General features: G+C 53.5%; 2 protein-coding genes across 5 annotated transcripts in view; one reads left to right on the top strand and one right to left on the bottom strand.

Annotated features, from left to right (window-relative positions):
* STAT3 (signal transducer and activator of transcription 3) overlaps positions 1-2,410 on the top strand; it is a 75,792-nt gene extending 73,382 nt beyond the window's left edge. For 2 of the 4 annotated variants that reach the window (XM_027516883.1, XM_027516885.1), the window contains exon 24: positions 444-2,410. In XM_027516883.1, coding sequence (XP_027372684.1) covers positions 444-499 — 56 coding nt within the window. In that variant the 3' untranslated portion in view covers positions 500-2,410. The remainder of the gene's footprint in view (positions 1-443) is intronic. The other 2 variants (XM_027516886.1, XM_027516884.1) reach the window with 1 other exon arrangement.
* A 1,336-nt stretch (positions 2,411-3,746) lies between these two features.
* LOC113877099 (signal transducer and activator of transcription 5A) lies at positions 3,747-24,779 on the bottom strand. The gene is made up of 19 exons (XM_027516875.1): positions 24,666-24,779; positions 23,698-23,835; positions 23,217-23,373; positions 22,040-22,129; positions 18,866-19,040; positions 13,522-13,652; positions 13,139-13,290; positions 12,538-12,693; positions 11,953-12,132; positions 10,402-10,489; positions 10,172-10,294; positions 9,531-9,623; positions 8,876-9,082; positions 8,070-8,164; positions 7,855-7,985; positions 7,280-7,435; positions 6,483-6,534; positions 6,089-6,196; positions 3,747-5,088 (listed from the first exon to the last, which is right to left on the bottom strand). Exons 2-19 carry the CDS (start codon positions 23,823-23,825, stop codon positions 4,926-4,928), a joined length of 2,385 nt encoding a protein of 794 aa, XP_027372676.1. The 5' UTR covers positions 23,826-23,835; positions 24,666-24,779; the 3' UTR covers positions 3,747-4,925.
* Between the last annotated feature and the right edge of the window lie 800 nt (positions 24,780-25,579).

The raw sequence follows: 25,579 nt of genomic DNA, 5'->3' as shown, positions 1-25,579 counted from the left end.
CCATGAACATAATTTCATATACATGGAATCTAGAAAAACAGTACTAATGAACCTATTTGCAGGGCAGACATACAGAACAGATTTTGGACACAGCGGGGGAAGGAGAGGGTGGGATGAACTGAGAGAGCGGCATTGCCATACATCCTTTACCACGTGTAAAGTAGATAGCCGGTGGGCAGCTGTTGTATGGGCACAGGGAACTGAGTCTGGAGCTCTGCGACAGCCTAGAGGGGTGGGTGCCCTTTCAGAAGGCAAGACCCCATAGGGAGGAGAGAGAATGTGAATTCTCTACCCCTTCTTGATGACTGAGGGGCAGGGGCAGGAGACTGGATGGCAGTGGTGGTCTGAGCCCCGTGCCCCAGAAAGCTAGGGCTGTGTGTCCTGCCTGCTGTGGGGCCCAGGCAATTGAACTGGCTCTCCCCGTGTGTGTCCCCTTCTTCCAGAGTCCCTCACGTTCGACATGGAGCTGACCTCGGAGTGCGCTACCTCCCCCATGTGAGGAGCCGAGGACGGAGGCTGCAGAGAGATGACGGATGCGCCAACCCATGTCCCACCAGCCCTTACACAGCCTAAGCCCAGATCAACTCAGCTCCCAGCTTTGCGGTTCCAGATTTTTTTTTTTTTTTTTTTCATCTCTCACTTTAGCTATCTCTGAGCAATCTGGGCACTTTTTTAAAATAGAGAAATGAATGAATGTGGGTGATATGCTTTTATCTACATGCAAATAAGAATACACGCTCCACACCTGAGATCAGGGGATGTGGAAGGGGCGGCGAGAGGGAGAAAGAGGAAACATCTTTTTTTGCCCTCCTCCCCCGCCCCCCGGCCCCCTTTCTCAGCAGCTTGTTGTCGTTGTGAGTCAAGTGCCTCCTGGTGCCAGCTGCATCCTTCTGCCTATTCTGTAAGCTGATGCCATGGGCAGCCTCTCGCCTCATCCTCCCGGCACCACACTTTCAACCTTGCTAACGTCCAGATAGATGCTAGGACTTTCAAAGCCCCTAGGTTTATTTTTAATCTTCAGTAATTTTTTTTAAGGGCAAAAGACACTGACTGTATTGGCATAGCTTCCTCTGTATTTAAGAAAACTCAGTTAATTTCCTCCTTGGTGCTTCAGGTATTCAGCTTTCTTCAGGCCGATAATTTATATAACCCCTGACATGAATTTTAGATCCAACCCTTAAAAGATATCTTCTGAAGATGCCTTTGGTTTGAAATAGGAAGGTTGAAGGAGACCCTAAGTATTTTAGGATTTTTTTTTTAATAAAGTTTTTATTTCCCCCTTTAGCATGTTGGCCTGTTTGTAGGTAAGGCTGGGCAGAGGGGTATTTACAACCTGATCTCTCTTTCTCCCTGGGCTTCTCCTGTTGCCAAGCTTGGGTGGGTGTCTTAGAAGGGACAGGACAATTCTTCCTTTTCCCATCGACCTGAGCCCCTCTGCTGGGTGGCTCCTTCCAGTGTCTAAAGGTCCCTTGTCCTGTTTGCTTTACGCACCTGGTCTTGGGACCTTTTCAGATAAGAGGGAGACACAGGTTGAACACGAGTCAGACTACAGACCCCCAGTCGAGGGTCTAGTTGAGCTCAGGGAATACAGTTCTTATCCCAGTTCCTTGGAGATTTCCTGCTGCACCTGTAATCATTTCACTCTGTCAAGCCAGGGGCAAAGGCTTAGTGATAAGCTCGGGGTCTGTCTGTTGTGTGAGGGAATGTACACTCCCACCTCCCCCCAGCACTGGTGACTGTCTTCCCCCTGTAGAGGCCCCACAATTAGGCAGAACAACTGCATGTACTGTGCATCTCAGAACATAGGTAGCATGTGGGATGGTCTCTGATACGGGGCCTCTCAGACCCAGAAGCACGGCTAGATTGGGTCGGCTACAGCCATCTTGTCTCAGTTGACCAGAGTTTCTAGGGATGCTTTGCGTTACACCCAAATTCGCCAATTTTTGAAGGGGATAAGACCTCTCCAAGACAAACAGGGGTTGACAGGTAATGCAGAGAGATTCCCCTCCAACTCTCTAGATGGAAATAAGCTTAACATGAGGGACCTGGGGCAAGAATCCTGGCTTTGCTGGAGCAGAAATCGTAAAATCCGTGGCTCTTAGGTCGTATGAGTATCTGGTTTTAACCCTGATATTAGCAAAAGCCCTGAGAGGAGCTGAGACCCTCCCTTAAAGAACCTGCCTGCATTCTCTCTGCCAGCCCCCTGTCTAGCCAAGGGATTCCCAAGGATGCCTAACCTACCCACAGGGTGGTTTGTGAGATGCTGTCCTGGCCACTGCATTCAAATTCCAATGTATACTTACTTAATAGTGTAAAAATTTATATTATTATGTTGTGGGTTTTTTTTTTTTTTTTTTGTATATTGCTGTATCTACTTTAACTTTCAGAAATAAAAGTTATAACCCTCCCATAGCATGGCAGTTCTGTGTCTGGCTGGGGGCTGGGTTGGGAGGGGAGTCCCTCTTCCCCTGCGTCAGTTCTGAGGGGCCTCATAGGCTGAGCCTGGGTCTTGCAAGATGGTGGCTACCCCATTCCTGGGCTGGTGGTCTTAGCTTCTCATGCTGGAGCTGATGGGGCCCACCTCTGGAGCACGGAGCATCTACCCTGCACCCCATCTTACATTAGCCACCAGCCTCCAGCTCAGGGGTACCTGGAGGAGCCAGGGGTACTACTCCTGGTGCACAAAGGCTGCAGAGTGAGGCCTCCTGTCTCCCCCTTCCTACCTCCCTCCTCTCCGCGACCTCCCTCCCTTCCGGGGCCTTCACAAGGCCTTCAGGCGGTGTCCTGTCTGGGGTCAGATAAGCCACCTCAGGGGGTTGAGGGGCAGACACTCCCAACCCCTAGGCCTCTTCCACAGTTGGTTCCATTATCACTTTCTCTTCAGTTCGCTCCATGGGGACGATCGTCAACACTCAACGGGCCTCGGCTACGGGCCCCGGGCCGTGGGCGGTGATAACTCACAGACCGAGGCGCCCACTGGCCTGGCTCCCCCGCCCTGGCGCCGAGCACCATGGAGACGAGCGGGTGCGGGAGATACGCGCCGCCTCCCCGGGTAGAGATGCGGCTGCAGATTAGATGTGATCCGGGCTTCGTGGCTGCCTCCCCTCCCGCCCACCCGCGCTGGGCTCCTGCGCCTCTCCGGGTGGGCTGCGAGCCCCTCTTCCCTTGCTTTGAGCCCCGAAGAAACCCTGTCGTAGGCCCTTGCTCCCCCGCCCCCAGGCCCTGGCAACAGTCCCTGGACTCTCGGTGCCAATGGGTCCAAATGGGGAGACCGTCCCAGCCTCAAAAATCAACCGCTTGAAAACGCAGTGGCAGTGGAATGGTGCCACCTGCTGGTCTCTGGAAAGGGACCCGGGGAGAAGGGACTGCGGGAAGGCTCCTGCAGCGCTCCCCGCTCTCCATGTCCATCCAGCGGGGTTGCCAGCCGGGTTGAGAATGGTGGGCGCTGGCCTTCAGCTGCCACCCTCCAGACTGCTTATAGCAGCAGCTGATAAGGGCAGGAGGCGGGGACCAGAGTTCTCCCCTGCTCCCGCTCCCAGTAATTGTTGTCCTGGCTTTCCCCAAGACAAGTTCTTTAGTCTTCGGAGAGGCACTGCAAGTATTGGGGTGGGGAAGGGGGGTGGAGTGTGGCGCCCTTAAAAACCACAGAAAAGGGAGCAGACTGCAGGTTACCGCACCAGCTATGCAGGAGGAAAGGAACAAGAGAACTCCAGCTGTCCCCATGACCCAGGAGCCTTACCAGCAAATTTACGAAAAAAAAAAATATTTTATTCAAAAACTGTTTACACAAATGTGTAGCCTATGTACAAAGTACAAAAGAATCCTGCTTCTTGTCCCCACCTTCCTTGAGAGATGTTTCAACTTGGGACCCCTTCCAGGACTCTGGCTGTCAGCTGCCCTGGGGCTGCCTGTGGGCGGCAGCTTTGGCGGGAGGGGCCTTCTCAGACCACAGTCAGTTATGCAACCGCGAAGAGGCCCTATTCCAAGTTCCCCCTCCCAGCAGAGTGGACCGCCATCAGCTTTTACCCCTCCCTCCTCCAGACTCCACGGGCGCACAGCAAGTCGCTGGTGCTGCCTCTTGCTGCAGGTTTTTTCCAGGAGAGGGGATCAACCCTGCAAGCCCTGGACCTCTCTCCCCCTCCCCCAACTTCTTCCATAGTGAGCAAGGTTGGAGACAGAGGCAAGGAAAGGCTGGGGCCAGATGGAGGGAATGGGATTGGGGTCGGGGGAATGAAGAGCAGGAATGTGGGCAGCAGCATTATACACATGAAGCCGGACCCCCCGAGCTGGGGGCCAAGAGGCCAGGGAACTCCAGGCCCGAGGCAAAAGACCCCTTTCTGCTGTGTTTAGGGACATAACCACAGCCTAGACAAGCTCTCGGTTCACAAAAGCTCTGGAGTCCCTATTCAGGAGATAAAGTATAAAATATCACTCATCACCTCCCTCCTGAGGGGAAGAAGCAAAAGACCAACACTGTACCAGAGCAGATCCACGCACACAACTGAGAGGCGAAGCTGCTAGCTAACTCAGGAATAAAACTTGAGCTTAGAGAAATTACCTGTCTCCTTTCCCTTCGCAAATAATTCCATTCAAACAGCTGCTGAGCAGACTAAGGCTCTGGCAGGAATAGGTCTGCCTGCCTGGCGTACCTGTGACCACAGAAGCGGCTTGGTCTCTCTCCACAGACAGACCCAGTGAGCTCTTGGAATGCCTTCATCTGAAGAAGAACAAGGCAGCCACACACCTAAGACTGCGGAGGCGAGGTGGGCACACCTCGTTCACAAACGCGCGCACATCTACATGTGTACATGGGCTGCCTGCAAAGGCATCAGTATGCACAGAGATACAAATACAAAATCACAATGAATAGGACCCTGCACACTGGGGATTGTTTCCACAGAGGAGTGCAGTGTTCGAACAAACATTCAGGACAGCGAGCCTCTGCCGGGGGTAAAGAGACCAGTGGGCGGGGGGAGAGAGGGCTCCAGACTGTCCATTGGGCGGCGGAGGAGTTCTTCCACGTGCCGGGCCACATCCATGGTCTCGTCCAGGTCGAATTCTCCATCCTGGTCGAGCACCGGGTCAGGGCTGGGAGGGGGAGAGGGGTATCAGAGGGAACTGGCCTGCCGCAGAGCCCCAGGCTCCTGGGGGACAGCGCCCAGCCTGATCCCTGTTCAGTCTCATGGGAACAGGACCTGCTCTGGCTAGATGCCCGCACCACCAAGCTGAATCAGTCAGTCACTAGTTTGTCGGAAGACACCCCGGTTCTAGTCTCATCACTCACAAGCTCACTGAGGGATCTCAGGGAATTCATTTCCCCTGTCCCTGCCCTCCTCTGTAAAAACAGGTGGTTGGGTGAAGGAGCTCTGCCCATGAGATCTCAGGCACCAGACACTGAGCACCTATGAAGGCCTGGGCCTTTCAACCACGTTATGCCAATCCCCACAGCCACTGAGGAAGAAACTGAGGCTCAACCATGTTAGGAAGCTTGTTCAGAGCCACCTGGTAGGCAGGTGGAGTCAGGACTGGAATTCCAGTTTTGTGACTCCCAAGCCTGTGGTCATCCCATGGCAGTAGGCCACCCTTGGCTGGAAAGAGAATGAATCTTCTTCTCTGGGAACTTCAGAGAGGAGAGACATGTCCTGTTCCCACACAACTCCTAAGAACCACCACCACCCAGAGATACTCTGTATCAAGCCATTACAACAGCCTTACCTGGGCTAAATGCATTACCTGCAGTCTCTTGCTGGAGCCTGACCCCAGTCCCATGTGGTAGGTACTCTTGCCTCCATTTTACAGATAAGGAAACTGAGCATCAGAGAGGCTCCATAATTTCCCCAAGGTCACACAGCTACTCAGCACCAGAGCAAGGGTCCTGCTATTTCACAATGCTCTGTGCTCCTGGTTGGCTGATCTCATCCACCCTGCACCTGGGCATATACCCAAGCCCACCTGGCCTGGGTGGTCTCAGATGGAGAGGAGCTCTGGTGTCCTTGCCCATTAGCCCTCTGGGTTCCTCCCCCCGGAGCTGCATGAGAACACAACCTACTTCTGTGGGTACATGGAGCTGCATGAGAACACAACCTACTTCTGTGGGTACATGTTATAGTGAGGCTGGGGGCACACGGCTGGGGAAGGAGCCTGGTCCATGTAGGTGGCGTTGCTTCCAGCAGAGTCTGCAGAGGCGCTCACAAACCTGTGGGAGGAAGCGGAGCCTCAGCGGGGAGGGGCTCGGGGGCACCTTCGTGTCTTTCTCAGGTGTGGAAGGACAACTGGCCCCTGAGCCTAGGGCTCCGGTGCAGGGGCGGGGCCCTGGGTACCCGCCCCCTTGTGACCACGCCCAGTTCCCCTCCCCAGGGCGGGGCCAAGTGGGGTCGGGGAGGGAATAGGAGGGGAGGCGGTGGGGGGTGAGGAGAGCCAGGTGGAGCCGCGGGGAGGAGAAAAGAGGCAGCAGGAGACCAACGCTGGGCCCGGACACTTACTCAGGGACCACTTGCTTGATCTGTGGCTTCACGTATCCGTCCACTGCTTTAGCTGCCGAGGGTGGGGGGGTGGGGATGGTGATGAGAACCAAAGTCACTGGGAGCTCCCAGGGGAGTAGACACCGCCCTACGCAGTCGGCCCCCCCCTCCCCACTCCCCACAATGCCACGGGGCTCATCAGGGATAAGATTTCCCACAGACCCATTGAACACCTGCTGACAGTCACCAGGTGACCCCCCAGACCTCTGGTTTCAGTCTCATCCCATGTCCCACTTCCTTTCCTGGCCCTTGGCTTCCTCTCTCCCCGTCCCCACCCCTGCCAAGGAAACAGAGTCCACACCGAGGAACAAACCCAACCAAAGGAGTGGGGCCAGGTTGAAGAGAAAAAAACCTGTCCATTTTGCTTCCTACCCTCAACTGTGAGGGCAGGTTTGAGGGTGGAGAGGGGTGAGAGCAGTTGATTAAGATGGGAGCTGTGCATTATCTGTGGGTCTGCGTGATCCTGCTCCTCCCCCTACACTGCAGCCGCCTCCTCCTCCAAGGGCGCAGAAGGGAGTGCACTCAGTGTTTGCTTTGCAGGGAAGAAAGCTAGGTCGGGGTTTCCGCTTCATGGGCCTGTTGCTTGTTCACAAAACCTAGGATGGCCCTGGGTGCACGGAGCCCTGAAATCCCCTCTGCGTGCCTTGTGCCATCCCAAGGACCAGCCCTCACAGGGGAAATGGCCCCTGGGCTCTTCCTGGGGTGTACCCGCTGCTTAGCCCCGGGAGTGTGTTGGGAGGTGTGTTGGGCAGACGCACCAAGCACAGGAGTATAGTACTTGGAGAAGACCTCATCCTTGGGCCGGTCGGGAAACACGTAGATGAGATAGTTCAGGTCCCCCAACCTGTCGGCCAGGGATCGGATGGAGAAATCCCGCGTGGTGAATGGCTTCAGATTCCACAGGTTACGGTCAGCTGTGAAAAGGCCAAGCTCATTTTCACAACCCACTGCCCACAGGAGGATTGGAGCTGTAGGGCTGGGGGCCAGGCTTGTGGAGACATCCAGGTAAAAGCCTGCACTGCTACCCCACCCCTGTTCTCAGCACAGGGCAAGGAAGTGACCACGGGCGAGCAGATACCAACAAGTCTGGGTCAGGACAAAGAAGGACTCGCTCAGCAGTTCTGGAGGCTGTGGGGGGTAGTGATGTTAGGTTCTCCCAAGAGGAAACCAATAGAGACTGGGTATTTGAACAACACTCTACCCACCCTCCAAGCTCAGTTCCCATCTTTCCCACTGGACCCCTTCTAAGGATACAGGCCTGATGGAGAATGGGAATGAGGAAATGAGAAACAGAGCCACTGGGGCGGGAGTGTGGGCAATGCACGGAACTCACGAGAGTCAAACTTCCAGGCGATGGTGATGCCCCCAATTTCTGAGTCGCTGAAGCGCAACAAGAAGGTACCGTCGGGCTTGTTGATGAGCAGGTCATGGGCCTGTTGCTTGTTCACAAAACCTAGGATGGCCCTGGGTGCATGGAGCACAGAGAGTCACTGCTGGGCCACCAGCCACTGTCCCCTGAGCCCCGACCTCCCACCCGCCGTGCCTCACCCGTCATTCCAATGGGGCTTGTGATGTTTCTTCAGCACCTCCATGACCCCGTCGAACCACTGCCAGAAGGTGTAGTTCCAGCCGGGCAAGTTCTCCTGAGGGTGCCCGGGAAAGCCCAGGTTAGGGCTTGTATCCCCATCATCTCAGGTGGTCCAGGGAACACTTGGTGCCCCTGTGTCCTCACCCAGTGCCTGTGTGCCAAGTCGCTTCAATCGTGTCCGGCTCTTTGTGACCTTATGGACTATAGCCCACCAGCCTCCGGTCCATGGGATTTTCCAGGCAAGAATAGTGGAGTGGGTTGCCATGCCCTCCTCCAGGGGATCTTCCTAACCCAGGGATCGAACCCACGTTTCTTTTATCTCCTGCATTGGCAGGCAGGTTCTTTACCACTAGCGCTACCTGGAAAGCCCATCCTCTCAGACACAGGGATCTGGGACAATCCCATGGAGGGGGTCAAAGGTGCAAGAAACTGTCCAAGCTGGATGAGACCTCCAAAGTCATTCCTGCCCAACCCCTTCATTCTACAGATGGGAAAAGTGCGATGCAGAGAACGGAAGGGGCCTGGCAAATGAGGTAACATGTTGAGGACCAGAGCCCGGGGACCCTGACTTCCAGCTCTGGGTTCTTTCCAAAGTCTTGCCTCGGGTCTCATGGCTGTCTCCACTCCTTGGGGCACCAGCCCCCATCTCTCCTGGTTGTAGGAGAGGGGTCTGGGGGTGGAGGGGGCCCATGGACCAGGTGCCTGTCTGTGAGGTGGGGAGGGGTAGAGATAGTCCCAGGCAGGCAGCAGGCAATGCGTCCCTTACCCGGTTGAACTGGGACCAGGACACGGACATGCCGTTGTAGTCCTCGAGATGGCTGCTGCTGCTGTTGAACAGCTTCTGCGCCAGGAACACCAGGTTCTCCTTGGTCAGGCCCCGGTTGCTCTGCACCTCGGCCTTGAATTTCATGTTGAGCGCCTCGCACAGCTGCGGCCACAAGACTTTGTCGGGCACCGCAAACGGCACCCTGCCCTGAGAGGGAGAGAAGAAAAGGGAAAAGATTGAGGGAATAGGAGATATTTACACACACACACACACACACACACACAGATACCAAGAGGCAGAGGGGAGTGAGAAAGATCCAGGAAAGGAGACAAAAACACAATGGAAAGAAACGGGGGGCAGGAGCAGAGGGACGGGTATATAGGGGTAGAGACCCAGAACGGAGCCCTGGGAGCAGAGATCAGGGGCCAGATTCCAAGCACCAAGCTCACAGACCTAGGAGACCCCAGTCCCGTGACCTGGAGCCCAGACAGAGCTGAGGTCGTGCTGAGGGCAGGGCGCTCACACCAGCTGCCCCCTGACCACTGGTTTGGCCCAAGGGTGGGAGAAGACCACTCAGCAGGAGCCCTGGGGTTGGGGCTGGCCCTGGGAACCTCTGAGGGGCTGGGGCTGAGGTGGGGGTCCCACGGGGACTCACCGGCTCAGCAAAGGCATTGTCCCACAGCACCGTGGCAGTAGCATTGTGGTCCTGGCTGCCATGAACGATGACAACCACGGGAAGGGACAGGGTCTACGGGAATCCAGGGAATGAGGGATGAGGGCCTATGACCCTGGTCTTGCCCTCCACTTGGGGGAGGCACCTGACCGCCATTCCTCAAGCCCCTTCCAGCAAAACCAAAGCAGAAATAAACAAAAAACACAGCCCATTTCTTTTTGGCCATTGCCTCAATCCTGAGGGTGGGTGCCAGATTGCTGTCTGTGCTCAGTCACTCAGTCGTGTCCTACTCTTTGGGACCCCATGAACTCTAGCCCGCCAGGCTCCTCTGTCCATGGTGATTCTCCAGGTAAGAATACTGGAGTGGGTTAACTCACAGGGGATCTTCCCAACCTAGGGATCAAACCCAGGTCTCCCACATTGCAGGTGGATTCTTTGCCATCTGAGCCACCAGGGAAGCCCAGGTGCCAGATTACAATCTAGCAAATAAGCACCAGCAGAGTGAAATTAGGTTTTCTGAGAGCATCATGCGGTAACTGGACTGAGCGTATGCAAGGATTCCAGTCTCTGGCTTTCCCAAGTCAGCTGGGTGGCCTGCAGGGGACAGGGGAGCCAGGCCTCACCTTCACCTGGAACACAAGCTCATTGCTGCCAACACTGAATTGAGACTCAAACAGGACCGTGAACTTCTCTTCCGTCACAGACTCTGCACCTCGCCGGTCAGCTCGCTTGATCCTCTTGAGGGACTGCAGGGTGGGAGATCAAAAGGGGACGAGGGGAACGTGGCAGGTTACGAGGACTCAGGACTCAGCTCTGGACAGACCTCCCAGCTCGGGCCGGGCCCTGTCCTCACCATGTTTCTGAAGTGGGCGCTGAGGGTGCCTGTGGCCTGGTGATACTCCATCACACAGCAGTTGTTCAGGATCTCCCCGCTGCACTCACTGCCAAGCAGAGGGGAACCCGTCTCCGCTGGGCCCAGGCCCAGAGCACTGTCCTGTATGCACCCTGGGCCCCAGCTTCTCCAGAAGGCCCCACAGCAGCCCCTGACCCCTCCCCTAAGAGCGTTCCTCTGGGCTGTCTTTCCTCATCAACCTGAGAGCATCCGAGCAAAGCCCCAAGGGTGGGGCCAATGTTAAAGTTCCTTGGGCGTCAAGATTGACGTGGGGGCCTTTGGCAGCTTCTAGCCCACTTGACATAAAAATCATGACCTCAGCCTAACAAGATCCATGCCATCAACCCCTGCCCTGGCCTCACTGGGCTCCCCTCCCCTCATTCAGAACAAGCAAGCCCACAGTATCTTGTCTGTTTGCTGAACACACAAGCTCAGTGCTGCCTGGGGACTCCTGTACTTGCCTTCCTGTTACATTCTTTTTTTAAGTAATGCATTTTGCACTTTACTATTTTTTAAATTTTTTAAAAAGTTCTGGCTGTACCCCGAGGCATATGGGACCTTAGTTTCCCAACCGGGGATCTAACCCATACCCCCTGTATTGGAAGGTGGAGTCTTAACCAGTGGACCACCAGGCAAATCCCCCTGTTGCATTCTTGACTTTCTCATTCAGGTCTCCACTCAAATAGATCCTCAGAAAGGCCCTCCTTGGCCATCCATGTGCTGTTGCAACATCTATCCAGGCGCTGTGATATTGCTTGGCTTTAATTTTCTGTCTAGACTCTATTGCCTTCTGACGCTGCCTGATTTTTAAGAGTATATGACTGTCTTGTTCCCAGCCCAAAGGCAGGCTCTAAGAGAGTGAGAACTCTTCGTCATCTTCGTCATCCTAGCCCCAGAGCACACAGTGGGCCTCAGTACTCAGGACCCAGTCTCTCCCCTCACTCATTCCCGCCCTCCTTCACTCACTCCCACGCCTTTCACGGGTGGCCTGGCCTAATCCCAGGACCTCACCCCGGGTTCTCCATCCACCACGCCCTTTGTCTGCTCCTCCTCCAGACAGGCCCGTGTTCTCTCTGCCCGAACGTCTGCCCTCTCCACGCCCGTTCACCATCTCCTCCTAGTCACCCCGCAGCCTTGAAACTAGCTGTCATTCTGTCCCACCCCCTCCATGACCCACTTTCATGGTGCCCCAGTCGTCTCTCTTTTCACATGCCAGCAAGTAATCAATTCTCACGTCTGCTGCCTGCTAGCCTAAAGGTTGGGCCGTGATGGAGCCAAGTTTGGTGTGGATCCCAGCACTGTGCCAGTGCTCAGCACAGATCCTGGGACACCCTAATAGTGAAGTCCTTGATTTGCTCTGTGTGCGAGGAGTACCCCCAGACAGACAGAGTCATCTGTCATTGCAATGCGAGACAAAGAGTGGGAGGCCCCGTGTGTCCTCATCACCTGGGACCCCAGCTACAGAGCAGAGGCTGAGCTGGGGGAGGGCAGATGAAGGAGCGGGCAGCATACTTGCGGGTGTTCTCGTTCTTGAGCAGTGACTTGGCCTGCTGCTCGCTGATGATGGTGGCCTTCACCTGGGGGGGGTTCATGTGCACGTTCAGCTTCCCGCCCACCAGCAGGCGCACGGTGGCCGCGAACTTGGTCTGGGTCTTCAGGACCTGAGGGGGCTGCTTCTCGATGATGAAGGTGCTGCGGAGACACAAGGGACAGGAGACACTTCAGGGGACAGGACTCTGGCCCCACCTTCCACGTGGGGAGGCTGCCTTGCACCAGGCTGAGCAGGTGAAGGGAGGGTTTGCGGACAGTCCACCCTCCCTGGGGCCAATGTGAGTCAGGGGAGCTGGCAGGAAGGGAGGCAGTGAAAGGAACTCAGCAGCTGAAAGGAGTTGCAGGAGACAAATGCCCGTGTAGTGTCCACGAGAAATACTGGGTGAGGTCGACAGCAAGAGGCCATAGCAACAGGGGATGGAGAGGGATGGGAGGAGGGTGTGAGGCAGAAACTGAAGGATTTAAGCCAGAGCTCCCCATCTGCAAAGACCCTGCTGCCCCCAACCCAGGGCAACCAGATGGGAGCGGGGCGTGGCCAGGAGTCACCTGGTCACCAGGGCTGAGATGATGTCAGTGATGGTGGCGTTGACCTCAGCCAGCATCTCCTCCACGGGGCCGGGGATGGGCAGCTGCTGGCAGAGGTGCTCGGCTCTGCGGATCTGCTGCCGGTTCTGCCAGATGATCTCCGCCAACTTCTCACACCTGAACCCGAGCCCCAGGGCCCAAGGGAAGGACACGGGCTTCACCCCCGTCCTCCAGGCCAGAAGCTGGCAGGCGCCCAGGCGGGCACAAGGCCCACACCCAGCTCCACCCCCAGGAAGGCCTGGTGCCCGAGCCACCTCGCCTGTGCACTGGGCACAGCAGAGATGCCCTGCCTTCCAAAAAAACCAGAGAAACACCCAGGAGGAGCGACACTGACTGGGGTCCAACCAGCCTGAGCGCCACTTTGCCACCTGGCCCCACCCGAGCATCCTCCCAGGGGAGGGGGCACAGAAAGGGACACCGGTGTCAGCACCAAACACACCACTGGTGGGATAAGACCCACGCCCAGACAGAGGGAGCCAGCTGCTCATGTAGACGTGGGCGCAAACAGCAGCTGGCAGCACCACTCTGCTGCCTGCCCCTCCCCGCCCCCCACCCCTGGTACCAGGACTGTAGCACATCCAGGCTGCCCTCGGGGGGCCCTCCGTTCCCCGCCAGCTGCTGCCGCCGCTTCCACTGGATCAGCTCGTCATCCAGGATGATGGTCTGCTGCTTCCGCAGCAGCTGCAGGGTCTTCTGGTGCTTCTCGGCCAGCTCCTGAGGGTCGGGGGGTGGCTCAGCCGGCCCTTCTGGGCTCTCAGAACAGCCCTGCAGGGCCTCCTCCTCCCAGACCGACTCTCCCCCTCAGGCCCCATGAGGAAGAAGGCCCGGGCCTCCTGCTCTGCTGGGTCCCGCTCTCCTCCTGGCTCTCTGCCTCCCTCAGGGTCCCCAGGACAGCTCAGGGTGTCACTGCCCCTGCGGGAGGGGAGGGACGCTGAGCCCACTCACCACGCGGTACTGCTGCAGCGTCTGGGCCTCGCGCTGCAGCCAGGCCTCCAGGGACACCTGCTTCTGCTGGAGGGCCGTCTCCCGGCTCAGTCGCTCCTGGGGGTTCAGCTGGGCCAGCTGGGCAAACTGAGCTGGAGGAGGGGACAGGACACCACGACCATGACCTCCCCGGTCCAGCCGGGAGCCCATCTGTTCTGGAGGCAAGACCCTCGAGGGGACATGTCTGACCAGCGGCCAGTCAGGTTCCACAGCAACGGGGCCCGTAGATGAGAAGACTCTGGCCCCTGTGGCCCGACTCTGAGCTCCTCTCAGGGAGTGGGGAGATGGAAGCCTGGGGGACAGCTGAGGAGAAGCCTGCCCTGGCCAACCCCCTACTTAGCCTGCCTCACCCAATGCATGGTCTGGCTTGGAGCCACCATGTCTGGTCTGAAGTGAACCCCGCCATTCACCAGGTGGTGAACTTGGGCAAGTCACCCCACTCTCCTATGCCTCAGTTTTCCCATCTGTAAAAGGGGAGCATCATGAGGCATCTACTTCAGCGGCTGCTGCTAAGTGATGAGACAGAAAATGCTCAGGAAGCTGCCCGGCACCATTGGCCCCCGAGGGAAGTCAGTTATGGTTAATGGGTTACATGAGGGGATGAAAGGCAGATGGAGCAGCTCTCAGCCCCAACCTCATGGGCACAGCCTCGTGAGAAGCCTCTGGTCCGTGGGCTTTGTCCTGACTACCAGGCTTGGCAGCCTCTCCTCAGGGAAGGGGGTTTTCTTCAGGTGGTGAAGGTCCCTAACATGCTTAACCAGGTTGGTCACTGTGAGCTCAGCTAACCAACCGGAAATGAGACACAGAGAGAGTCGGGGCCACTGGGGACACAAAAGCAGTGAGATTCTCTCAGGAGAGAGAGGCAATTTCTCTCCACACCAGCTCTCAGGCCGCTCATCAATGGCAGGAATATGTAACCAGGCCTCACTGACTCCCTCTGCAAACAACCTGTGATGAAATACTTAAGACACAGGAAGTAGAGAGGATGATACAAGAAACACCTGTGTATCAAGAAGCCGCTTAAGAAATCAGGCACTTCCATGGTGAAGCACCCGTACCCCTCCCCTGCTGGCAACCCCATCCCTCCCTCCACAGGTAACCACTGTCCCCAGTGCTGGCATCCTACCCTCGCCAATGGCCTTTCTGAACATCCCAGGGACCTCACTGGGGCTGAGTCTAGAAGACGTGAGCGTCAGTCAGCAAGTCTTGGTCAAGCTCCTTGCAGGCCTCTGAGGGCCATGTCACATGGCCAAGACCCGGTCCTATGGACACACAGGGCTGGGACAGACTAAAGCAACTCTATTCAAGAGAACTTAGAAATATGGCTCCATTCTGACTGCAGGGGACTGAGCAGGCAAGGAATGGAGCAGAACAATCTGGACAGCCACTCGGAATCCTGCCACCCACAGGGAGACAGTGATAATCCCAACACCGGGACCTGGCTTCCTTATGCAAGTGACCCACTTAAGTCTCTCCTGGCAAATTGCAGAAGCTTCTGGGAAGGACGCCAGGAGACGTGAGGCAATTGTCTGCTCCACTGGAGGGAGCTGAGACTGCCCTCACACAAACAGATCAGTCATCTGTGTTTCTGATGGGTGCACCTGATAAATGAGACTGAACTGACATTGCATGATGGGGACAAACCCAACCTCACAAGTAGCAAACAGAAAACCCAAGAAGCGGATCATCCATTCTGTCAGCCAGTCAATGGCCTTGGGTAGAAATAAGAGCCTGAATCTCCTATTCCCTAATCTTGGAAAAGGGCTGTCTTTTCTTTCACGTTAATCTGGGATGGATTCAGATGTAATGAAGACCTGCTTGAATCATCCCCCCAACTTTTATTCAATGCCTGCTAAGTCTCAGGCAACGCGTTAATCTCAAGATACAGAAAACACCCATAGGGTAGGGTAGGAGGAAAGCTTAAATGGTTAAGTTAAAGCAGCATCTTTAAAAATTTAAAGAATTAAAAGGAAGAACAGAGGAACAAAAAACCAAAAAGGGACAAAACAAAATAAATATTAAAATGTGGACCTCAGTAGACGGGTATTTAACATTACATTAAATATTAATAAACTGAACACCTCAATTAAAAGCAAAGATTTTCAGAATAAATACAAAAAGACTCAATTATGTGCTGTCTACATTTCAAATTTTAAAAAGCATGAATAAAAAACTGCAACTAGAACTGCCATATGACCCAGCAATCCCACTGCTGGGCATACACACCTAGGAAATCAGAATTGAAAGAGACACGTGTACCCCATTGTTCATCGCAGCACTGTTTATAATAGCCAGGACATGGAAACAACCTAGATGTCCATTAGCAGATGAATGGATAAGAAAGATGTGGTACATATATACTCAGCTGTTAAAAAGAATGCATTTGAATCAGTTCTAATAAGGTGAATGAAACTGGAGCCTGTTATACAGAGTGAAGTAAGTCAGAATGAAAAACACCAATACAGTATACTAATGAATTTAGAAAGATGGTAATGATGACCCTATATGCGAGACAGCAAAAGAGACACAGATGTATAGAACAGTCTTTTGGACTCTGTGGGAGAAGGCGAGGGTGGGATGATTTGAGAGAATAGCATTGAAACACCTATATTATCATATGTGAAACAGATCGCCAGCCCAGGTTTGATGCATGAGACAGGATGCTCAGAGCTGGTGCACTGGGATGACCCTGAGGGATGGGATGGGGAAGGAGGTGGGAGGGGGGTTCAGGATGGGGAACACATGTATACCCATGGCTGATTCATGTCAATGTATGGCAAAAACCACTACAATACTGTAAAGTAATTAGCCTCCAATTAAAATAAATAAATTAATTTAAAAATAAAAAATAAATAAAAAGCATGAAAAAATACATTGTGTTAATATAGAATAAAAGGCTGAAGGCATTATATTTGACCCCAGACAAAGAGGGATACCAGAGATCAAGAAAGCTATTCCATAATTATTAAGGGGTCAATCAATCAGAAAGACATACTAATTATAAATAACTATAAACATATATGCTTCCCTGGTGGCTCAGACAGTAAAGAATCTGCCTGCAATGTGGGAGACCTGGGTTCGATCTGATCTGGTCCAGCATCTGGGAAGATCCCCAGGAGGAGGGCCTAGCAACCTACTCCAGTATTCTTGCCTGGAGAATCCCCACAGACAGAGGAGCCTGGCAGACTACAGATCATGAGGTCACAAAGAATTGGATATGACTGGGAGACTAAAAGTGAAAGTGAGTGAGTGAGCTCAGTCGTGTCCGACTCTGTGCGACCCCATGGACTGTAGCCTACCAGGCTGCTCCATCCATGGGATTCTCCAGGCAAGAATACTGGAGTGGGGTGCCATTTCCTTCTCCAGGGGATCTCCCTGACCCAGGGAATCGACTGAGCGAATAAGCATGGCATAAATATATATGCATCAAATAATAAAGCTTCAAAAAACATAAAGGAAATATTTACATAAGTAATCGGAGAATTACACAATACAGTAGATCTTGCTACCTCTCTATCTATAGGAGCAATTAGGCAAAAATAAATCAATAAAGACATGTATCAGTGGTTCCTAAAGTGTGAGCCAGGGACCCCTGAAGGTTTCCTAAAACCCTTATAGGAGGTCCACAAAGCCAGAACTATTTTCGTAAAATCATGACTTTATTATTATTTTTTTAATCATAAGACTTTATTTGCCTTTTTTTCTTTTATTCACTTATAAGTATACAGCAGAGTTTTCTAGAGGCTATAAGATATGTGATATTACAACAGATTGAAAGCCAGATCCAGCTATCTCCGACTAAGCCTAACATTAAAAATATTTGTAAAAATGTAAAAAACAATGCCACTCTACTCACTAAATTATGTTTGGAAAATATAGATGTTATTGGTTTCTCAGTTTGTTTGTTTTTTTACTTCATTATGTTAGCATTATATACAATGTTAAATACATTAACATTATTGAATTTATTATTGCTACTTTTAAATGAAACAACTTCAGAACATACATTCTTTTCAAGACCACAAAATACATTCATCAAGATAGAGCACATGCCGGGGCCCAGAACAAGTCTTCATAAATTTAAGAGAGGAGATCATATGCATATGTTCTCTGACAACAATAGACCTCAGCCACGAAATGAAATCAATAATGGTATGACATCTAGAAAAAACTCAAATATTTGGAAATTAAACAATATACGTCTAAATAGTGTATGGGTAAAATAAACAGAAGAGAAATTAGAAAATATTTCAAATTGAATGATAATGGTATACAGCATATCCAAGATGATGAGATGCAGCTGAAGCATTAATGAGAGGGAAATCAGTAGCTCTGAATATATACATTAGAAAAAAGAAGGGTCTAAAATCAATGACCTGAGGTTCTACCTTAAGAAGTCAGAAAAATAAGAACAAGGAAAAGGTGGCTTCCTGTTCTCACTTAGATGGGGGTGATACAGCTCTGGGGTCAATTTGAAGTGGAGGAAGATGAGTCATGTTTCAAGGCTCTTCAAAGTGTACCGTAAGGACACTTAGTGGGGTTAATTCCTTCTGGGTTAATTTTTCCCCCACACCCTAATCATGGCAGCTACTAGAAAATTATAGACCTGGGAGACAGCAGAGTTTTCCACTGTCGCGTCCTCCTCCCATCTTTACCTCCTATTAGTGAAGCTCAAGAAGGGGCATTCCTGGGGTTCCACCTCTCCCCAGCCTGGTTCAACCAGGGGACTCCCAACCTAGGTTTTCCCTCTGATTGGGGAACACTGTCCACATTCATTCATTCTTTCACCGAGATACAAAATACTGGTTAATAAAATATAAGGATTTTATGAATATCTCTAGTTAACATCCAGTTCTGCAACTTACAAGAAGCCCAGGCCAAATTGCATGTTCTCTTTGAACATCAGTTTTATTATTTGCAAAACAGGAATAAAGAATACTGAAGTGGGGAGCCATTCCCTTCTCCAGGGAATCTTCCTGACCCAGGAACCGAACCTGGGTCTCCTGCATTGCAGGCAGATTCTTTACTATCTGAGCCACCAGGGAAACCCCACTTAATTCTTAGGGCTATGGTAAAAGTTGTGTTGAATAACACAGTCGTATTGAGTAAAGGTTGTATTGAATAAGGGTTTAGCCTGGAGCCTGGCCCACAGCAGGGGCTCCATCACTGGAGCCGTTACTTGTCCCAAGCTTTGGGTAAGGCTCTGGGGAGACAGACATGGACCCAGCCCCAACCCTGCAGGAGTTCACAAAGTGGTCTCACTCTGGTCCTCCAGACATGCACTGCCCTCCCACACCAGGCTCACCCTGGATCCTCAGGCTCTCCTGATACTGGATGATGAAATACTCTTGAGTCTGCTGCAGCTTCTTCAGCTCATTCTCTGTGTCCTGCGTGACCAGTCGCAGTTCCTCAAATGTCTGGTTGATCTGAAGGTGTTTCTGGGACATGGCATCAACCAGGATCCCAGCAGAAGAACTACCCTGGAGACATATCAGGGGAGGGTGCAGGCAGCAGTGAGCTGGGCAGTGAGGATGGGAGAAAAACCTCAGGCCTTGGGGAACACCAATACTACAGACCCCAGACACCAAATCTAGAATAAGAAGGAAGGGTACTTTGAGTCAGAAGAAGAGTCATTTGCCAAAATAGGGGTGTAGGGGGTAAAGGACGAGAAATAGGTGACCTGGCAGACTCTGGTAGAAACTTCTGTTGCAGTTCTGACCTCCATCTGAGTACCCCACACAAGGTCCATTTGAGTTCTCTCTGGAGAGACTAGAACCCAACCCATCCCAGGAGTTACCTGAGTTTTCCTACTAAGGATGATGGCCCCTCATTTCAGTCATTCACTGACCCCATGCCATGATGCTAGATGCTGGGGACATGATGGGGAACAAAGCCATGTGAACATACGTTCTGTGTCCTCACTAAGACCTCAGGACTGAGGGAAGAGTGTGAACTGCTCGTGGGTGGAGTCCTGAAGACCCCCAAATGAAGGTACAAGGAGGCATCAACAAAGGCTTTGTGGATCCAGCCATTCAGCTAATCCGGTTGGATCTATTCCTTCAACCAAGTGCTGTTCTTGTTTTTATTTTACTTACTTATTTTGGGCTGTGCTGGGTCTTTGTTACTGCTCACGGGCTGGCTACTCTCTAGCTGTGGTGCTCATTGCAGTGGCTTCTCTTGTTGCAGAGCACAGGCTCTAGAGCTCAGTAGTTGTGTCCCATGGGCTTAGGTGCACCATGGCATTTGGAATCTTCCGGCACCAGGAATTGAACCCATGTCCCCGCCATGGGCAGGCAGATTCTTAAGCACTGGGCTCCCAGGGCAGTCCTCAACCAAATTTTTAGGGCCTCTCCAGTAAACTGCTCTCAGAGTAAAACCCAAACTCCCTTCACAGCCTCCACGGCCCTAGCCAGGAGCCTCTGCCTACCCCACCCCCAGCTCCCTTGTTGCTAAACCACACTGGCCACTTTCTGTTCCTTGGATACGCAGGGAGTTCCTGCCTCAGGGCCTTTGCATGTTTTGTTCCATTACCCTGGAACATTCTGGCACTAAATCCTCCTGAGGCTGGCACTTCCACTGGCACCTTTTCAGAGTGACCTCTTCTGAAGAGTTACATTAAAATAGGACTGCCCTACTGAACGTGTCATGTTCCTGCATGTTCTTTCTTGTCTGCCTCTCTGCACTAGAAAGTGAGCTCCCTAAGGACCAAGACTTTGTCCCATTTGGTGCACAACAAAATCCTCAAGGCCCAGAACGTCAGAGGTGTCCAAGAACAGCTTGATGACTGGAGGACTATTTTTCCCCCAAACATAACAGCACCTGCCTTGTAGGCAGGTATTTCTTAACTGGAACTGGACTCATTCCTACGTTTACAGATAGCTCTGTAATTGCACCAAGTCAAGAATTGTACCAGTTAACCCTCTGTGACCTGGCTTCTGCCCAGTCGGCTCCCTTCTTCCCAGGATCACTAAACACTTAAAATTCTTCAAATGTCATAAGATGGCTTGTGCCTTCCTGCCCTCATATATACTGTTGCTATTTATTTATTTTGCATTTTCTTTATTTCTATTTTTGGCTGCACCTTGTGGTATGTGGTATCTTAATTCCCCAACCAGGGATCAAACCCATGCCTCCTGCAGTGGAAGGTGGGGCCTTAACCACTGGACCACCAGGGAAATCCTACTGCTGCTATTTTTCACTAGAAAACTCATTCCACCTTCTTCCTCCCTCTTTCCTCATTACAGTCAGGCATCTTTTTCCTCTGGACACCCTCCCCACTACTGGCCAGCCTGCCCCAATCTGAGTTGGGTCCTTTTTCCATATAGGCTGACTTAGCACTCAGCAGAGTCCTAAAGAATCTATCACAGCCCAAATCCCTTTTAGGTGGAAGCCAGGACTTTATCTGTTTCTCCCATCCTAGTCCAGTGTCAGACGCACAGCAGGACCTCGATAAATGTTTACTGAATGACCTCTCAAATTCTTGATATCAGTGTCCACCACAAGTAAATAATAACTATGACTTCACTTCAGGCATTATTCTGTGGTCATTACCTAAGGGATATCATTTAATGAAATTCATTTTGCTTTACTGTGGATAATGTACCATTTGCACCACTGTCGAAGCATATGTCCGAGATCTTTATGATTTCAGAACCTGGGGAATAGGTCCCTGCTCTGCCTCCCTGGGCCTTGCTTCTCTGAGCTTGCCCAGGTTAATTCTTCTGACACAGACCTCCATTTCTCCTCATAGACCCCGCCAGAGGATATTTCTTCTTTTGCCCCGGCCTCATTTATTCAATGACAAATCTTTTCCCTAGTGATTTGTAATGCCATCTCTGACATAGATTGAGTTTCCAGATGTGTATATGTTTTTAGGGCTTCCTCTTCTTCATTTGTATATGTCTGTTCTTTGCTCTGGGCTTCCCAGGTGGCTCAGTGGTAAAGAATCCACCTGCCAAGGCAGGGGACACAAGAGATGTGGGTTTGATCTCTGGGTCGGGAAGATCCCCTGGAGTAGAAAATGGCAACCTGCTCCAGTATTCTTGCCTGGAAAATTCCACAGACAGAGGAGCTTGGCAGGCTACAGTCCCCAGGGCTGCAGAGAGTCAGACACGACTGAACGATTAAACACACAGCACACATCCTTTGCCCACATGGTATCTCATTTAATCCTCGAAATAGCCCTATAGAGTAGATACTGTGACTGCCCTCATTTATAATAGGAAAAAATCGGAGGCTCAGAGAGGTGAAGTAACTTGCTCAAGTCGCACAGCTAGTAAATAGAGCCAGGGAGTGGGGGCTCTGTGTGTGTGTGGGGTCAATCTAAACCTGCATGTAATATGGCCTCTCACACTTGCCTGTGTGTTTTATTTCTTTGGTGCTCTCTCTTGCCAGCATTTATAAAACAGAGCTGTGTCTGGAGAGGAGAGCAGGTGAAAGGACTTCTCAAAATCTTTCCCCAAACCCATGGGACACTCACATTGTTGGCTTCTCGGACCAGCCTCTGTTCATTGTACAGAATATGGCGAATGCAGCGCACCAGCTCCATGGGGCAGCGGTCGTACGTGTTCTGAAAGAATCCAACAGTGGCTACCAAAGGCCACCCTCTGCTCCCACCATGCCCACTGCAGTGCCACCCACTCCTTCCTCTCCTCCAGCCTATGCCTCAGCTTCCACTCGGAAGCCTCAGGAACTGCCACCAGAACCTCTATCTCTCCTTGACTTGATTTCCCCTCCCAGATCTTCACATTCGGTTCACACTGCATTAGAAAGCCACAGGTTACAAAGTACTTCCAATCTGCCATCTCCTTTGACTTGTGCATCATAGAAACCCTATAACACAAGCAGAAACCATTATCCTCATTTCACAGATGAGAATACTGATGCTCAGAGAGATTGAGTACTTGTCCAAAGGCAAACAAGTGAGTGAGCAGATGACTCAAGACTCGGGGCATCTAATGCCAAGGTCAAGGTACTTTCCATTATAGTCCTGGCCCTGGGTTCCTATTTTACTTCCCTTCCCACACCCCCCACACCCCAGGTTTCTTCTGTTTCCTGCCTCCTTTGGGATGGACTTTTTATTTCCTTGGCACCCTCCTGCTTGTATTCAAGAAGGCTCTCTAAAACTTCAAGTGAGTTCCAATAAATGCTCATCTATGATTACCATCCACATCCCTTTCCTATTTCCACAAAAATTTCCTCTTTCCCCTTTACTCCTTCCTCCCACACCCTCACCTTACATTAAACCCTTAATTCAAGGCTCCAGGACAACGCTGCTCCTCTCGCATGCCACTTGCCCCAAGAGAGCTGTCTGGTTGCCCATCCCCTCCTTTCTAGAATCTGTCGGTGTTCGTTTCTCTCACAACAGAATTTTGACTCAGGCTACTCCCATCCCTTCTGCCTGATCTACCCAGAAAGTGCTTTCACCCATCCCCCTTCTCTTGGGGACAAACATGCCCCGTCTCTTACTTTGTCATAGGCTAAGGGAATCTGACAGGTCTGATTTAGAAAGAGGGGGTGGGGGAAATTGAAGCACAGATAAGCTCAGGGTCATACAGTGAGTCAGTGGCCAAACCAGGAAAAAACCCAGGGGTTCTGGTGCTGGAAAGAGAAGGCCGACACTGTTTCCCTGCAGACGGCTTGCAGCTCACGCCCACCTGGAGCTGCGTGGCATAGTGCCCCAGCTTGATCTTCAGAAGGAACCCGTCTTCCCCGACTTGGTGCTCTGCCTTCTTCTGCAACTCCTGCACCAGGCCCTCCAGGAGCTGGGTGGCCTGGGCTCGGTCCTGGGGATTGTCCAGGTCGATGGCATCCCTTAGCGCAAGGCAGGAGAGAGAAACCTGCTATGGTGCCTCCTCGGATGAGGAGGTCAGGTACCAGGAAGGACGGGAAAATCCCAGGCTCCTGCCCACAAGACTTGCTCCCTGCAGCTCCACAGGCATCAGAATCTAGAAACATCCCCTCTCCCCTCCCAGACTCCCATTTCCCTGTTCCCCTTTCCCTGGGACACCACCCCTTCCACACAGTGAGGGACATCCAGGATCAGAATCTCCCCAAACCACCAAGAGGAGACGTAAAGGCCAAGGGGCCTTGATGGTTAGCGACCAGCAGGGCAAGGCGCCGGGCAGGGGCACCTACCACGGCTGGCTCTCAATCCACTGTGCCAAGTAATGCCGGACCTCGATGGGGAAGTGCTGCCCGTATAGCACCTGCATCTGGCGCAGGGCATCTCCCTGCAGCTGCTGGGCCTGGATCCAGCCCGCCATGTCCGTTCACCTAGGGCGACCAGAGCGCTGAGGAGGTGCCTTCTCGTCACAGGCGTGGACTGGGCCTGCCCCTGGCCCTGCCGTGCCCACCCATCCCTGGACCGCGGTCAGGCCAGGCCCCTCCCCTCCCACAGACACGCTTTCCTGTGCGGGAAGAAAGACGGTGAGGAGGGGAAGGCCGTCCTTCCCTCCAGCGAGGAACCCGCTGAGGCTTGGGGAGGGGCTCCCGAAAGTCAGGTGCCCTCCCCTTCTTCCTCTCCCCTCGCCCCACCGGGGCTTCCCGGGGTGGGGGTGGGGGGAACAGCTAGAAACTGAAAGAGAAACTTGATGGCGGAGGCCCTCGGGCCCTCTGGGGAGGACTGCAAACACCCCCTACCCTGCTTCGAACCCCGAGTCTCAGTTTCTGGGAACGCGGGGATATTCCAGCCCAAAGCTAGGGCAAGGCCACCGAAGGTTTCCCCTGGACGGCTCGGCCACCGCTGGCACGTGGCTGGGGTGTTTAGGAGGGAGGGCTGGGGAGACAAGACACTCCCTCTCTCGGGCTGCGCCCCCCGCACCTCGCTGTGCCCCGACGTCTCCCACTATCCAGTCCGACAGCGCCCCCTGCCCACCGAGGGCGAGGACGGCGCCCACCCTCGGCCTCCTCCCTCCATCCGCGTCCCGCGTCCCTAGTCCACGCGGCGCCGAAACTCCCCCTGGGTCCCGGGGACCGTCCCCAGCGCCCCTCCGTCTGTCGGGCTCCGGGGCCTGCGGGGCGAGGACCCGGGCGGCGGCAGCAGCAGCAGCAGGGTGCCCCCTCTGGGCGCGCGTCGCCGGGGGCGCGCTGCCGGGGCCACCCACCTGGTCGTGCCGGGCGGTCCGGCGACTGGGCCGGCGCTCGCTCCCGGCCGGGGCTCCTGGCGGCGGCGGCGGCGGCGGCTGTTACTACAGGAAGGAGCCGAGAGCAGCGATTTCCTCCTCAAAGGTCAGCTGCCTCTGACAGACCATACACAGCGCGCGAGCTCTCGCCAACACCCCTCCCAGCCTCGGTCGCTCTCTCCCCGCCTCCGCCCTCGGTGGCTGGCTCCCCGGCGAGAGCACGGCTGCGAGGCGGGGCGGCGCCGAGCGCGGGGGGCTGCTCCGACGGCGGGGTCCCCCGGGAGTCCCAGCCGGCCCTTGCCGGCGACCCCGCGGAGCTGCCGCAGACCGTGCTGGGCAAGAGGGGCGGGAGTGGCTGGAGGATGGGAGTGGGAGGGCTGGGAAATCCCGGGCTCTGGAAATCCCAGCGCGGGGCCTCAGTTTTCTCATCTGTCAAAAGGGAGGAGGAAAGGGTTGGAGCAGCTGGAGATGCGGGCGTTTGTCATCTTCTGAGCCTCTAGATTTAAGAAGTCTAACGTGTGTGTGTGTGCGCGCGCGCACGCGTGTGGGTTGGGGACACAGCTTTTGTGATCTCAGAGGCAAAGCCGTATTGAGGGGAAGGCCTGGGGATTCCAGAGATTGCCAGCTCACCTAGAGGCCCCCCTGCCCTGCCCCTCCTTCCACGACTTTTCTGTGCACTCCCCTGCGCAGCAGAAACAGGAAAGAACCTTGGCAGTCAAATGTTTCAAGCCCTGGAAATTTTGCAGATGAGAAATGGAGTCCAGAGGGGTGAGGGGGCCTTGCCTAGGGTCCCACAGTGGGCAGAGGGCCAAGTCGGCAAACCATGGTCCATACAAGATCCTACCTGTCCATTCACCCCCAACCCAGTCACATCCGAGGCTGGTCCTATCTTCAGA

The sequence above is a fragment of the Bos indicus x Bos taurus genome, chromosome 19, assembly GCF_003369695.1.
Source record: "Bos indicus x Bos taurus breed Angus x Brahman F1 hybrid chromosome 19, Bos_hybrid_MaternalHap_v2.0, whole genome shotgun sequence".
NCBI lineage: Eukaryota > Metazoa > Chordata > Mammalia > Artiodactyla > Bovidae > Bos > Bos indicus x Bos taurus.
This window is presented reverse-complemented; position numbering and strand designations above follow the sequence as displayed.

Excerpts from the sequence above, each read along its gene's own strand:
- LOC113877099 (XM_027516875.1), bottom strand. The coding sequence starts at position 23,825 with ATGGCGGGCTGGATCCAGGCCCAGCAGCTGCAGGGAGATGCCCTGCGC. Across the intron at positions 12,133-12,537 it reads ATCTCAGCCCTGGTGACCAG|CACCTTCATCATCGAGAAGC; the intron begins GTGACTCCTGGC and ends GTGTCTCCGCAG. Across the intron at positions 8,165-8,875 it reads CCTGGTCCCAGTTCAACCGG|GAGAACTTGCCCGGCTGGAA; the intron begins GTAAGGGACGCA and ends GGGCACCCTCAG.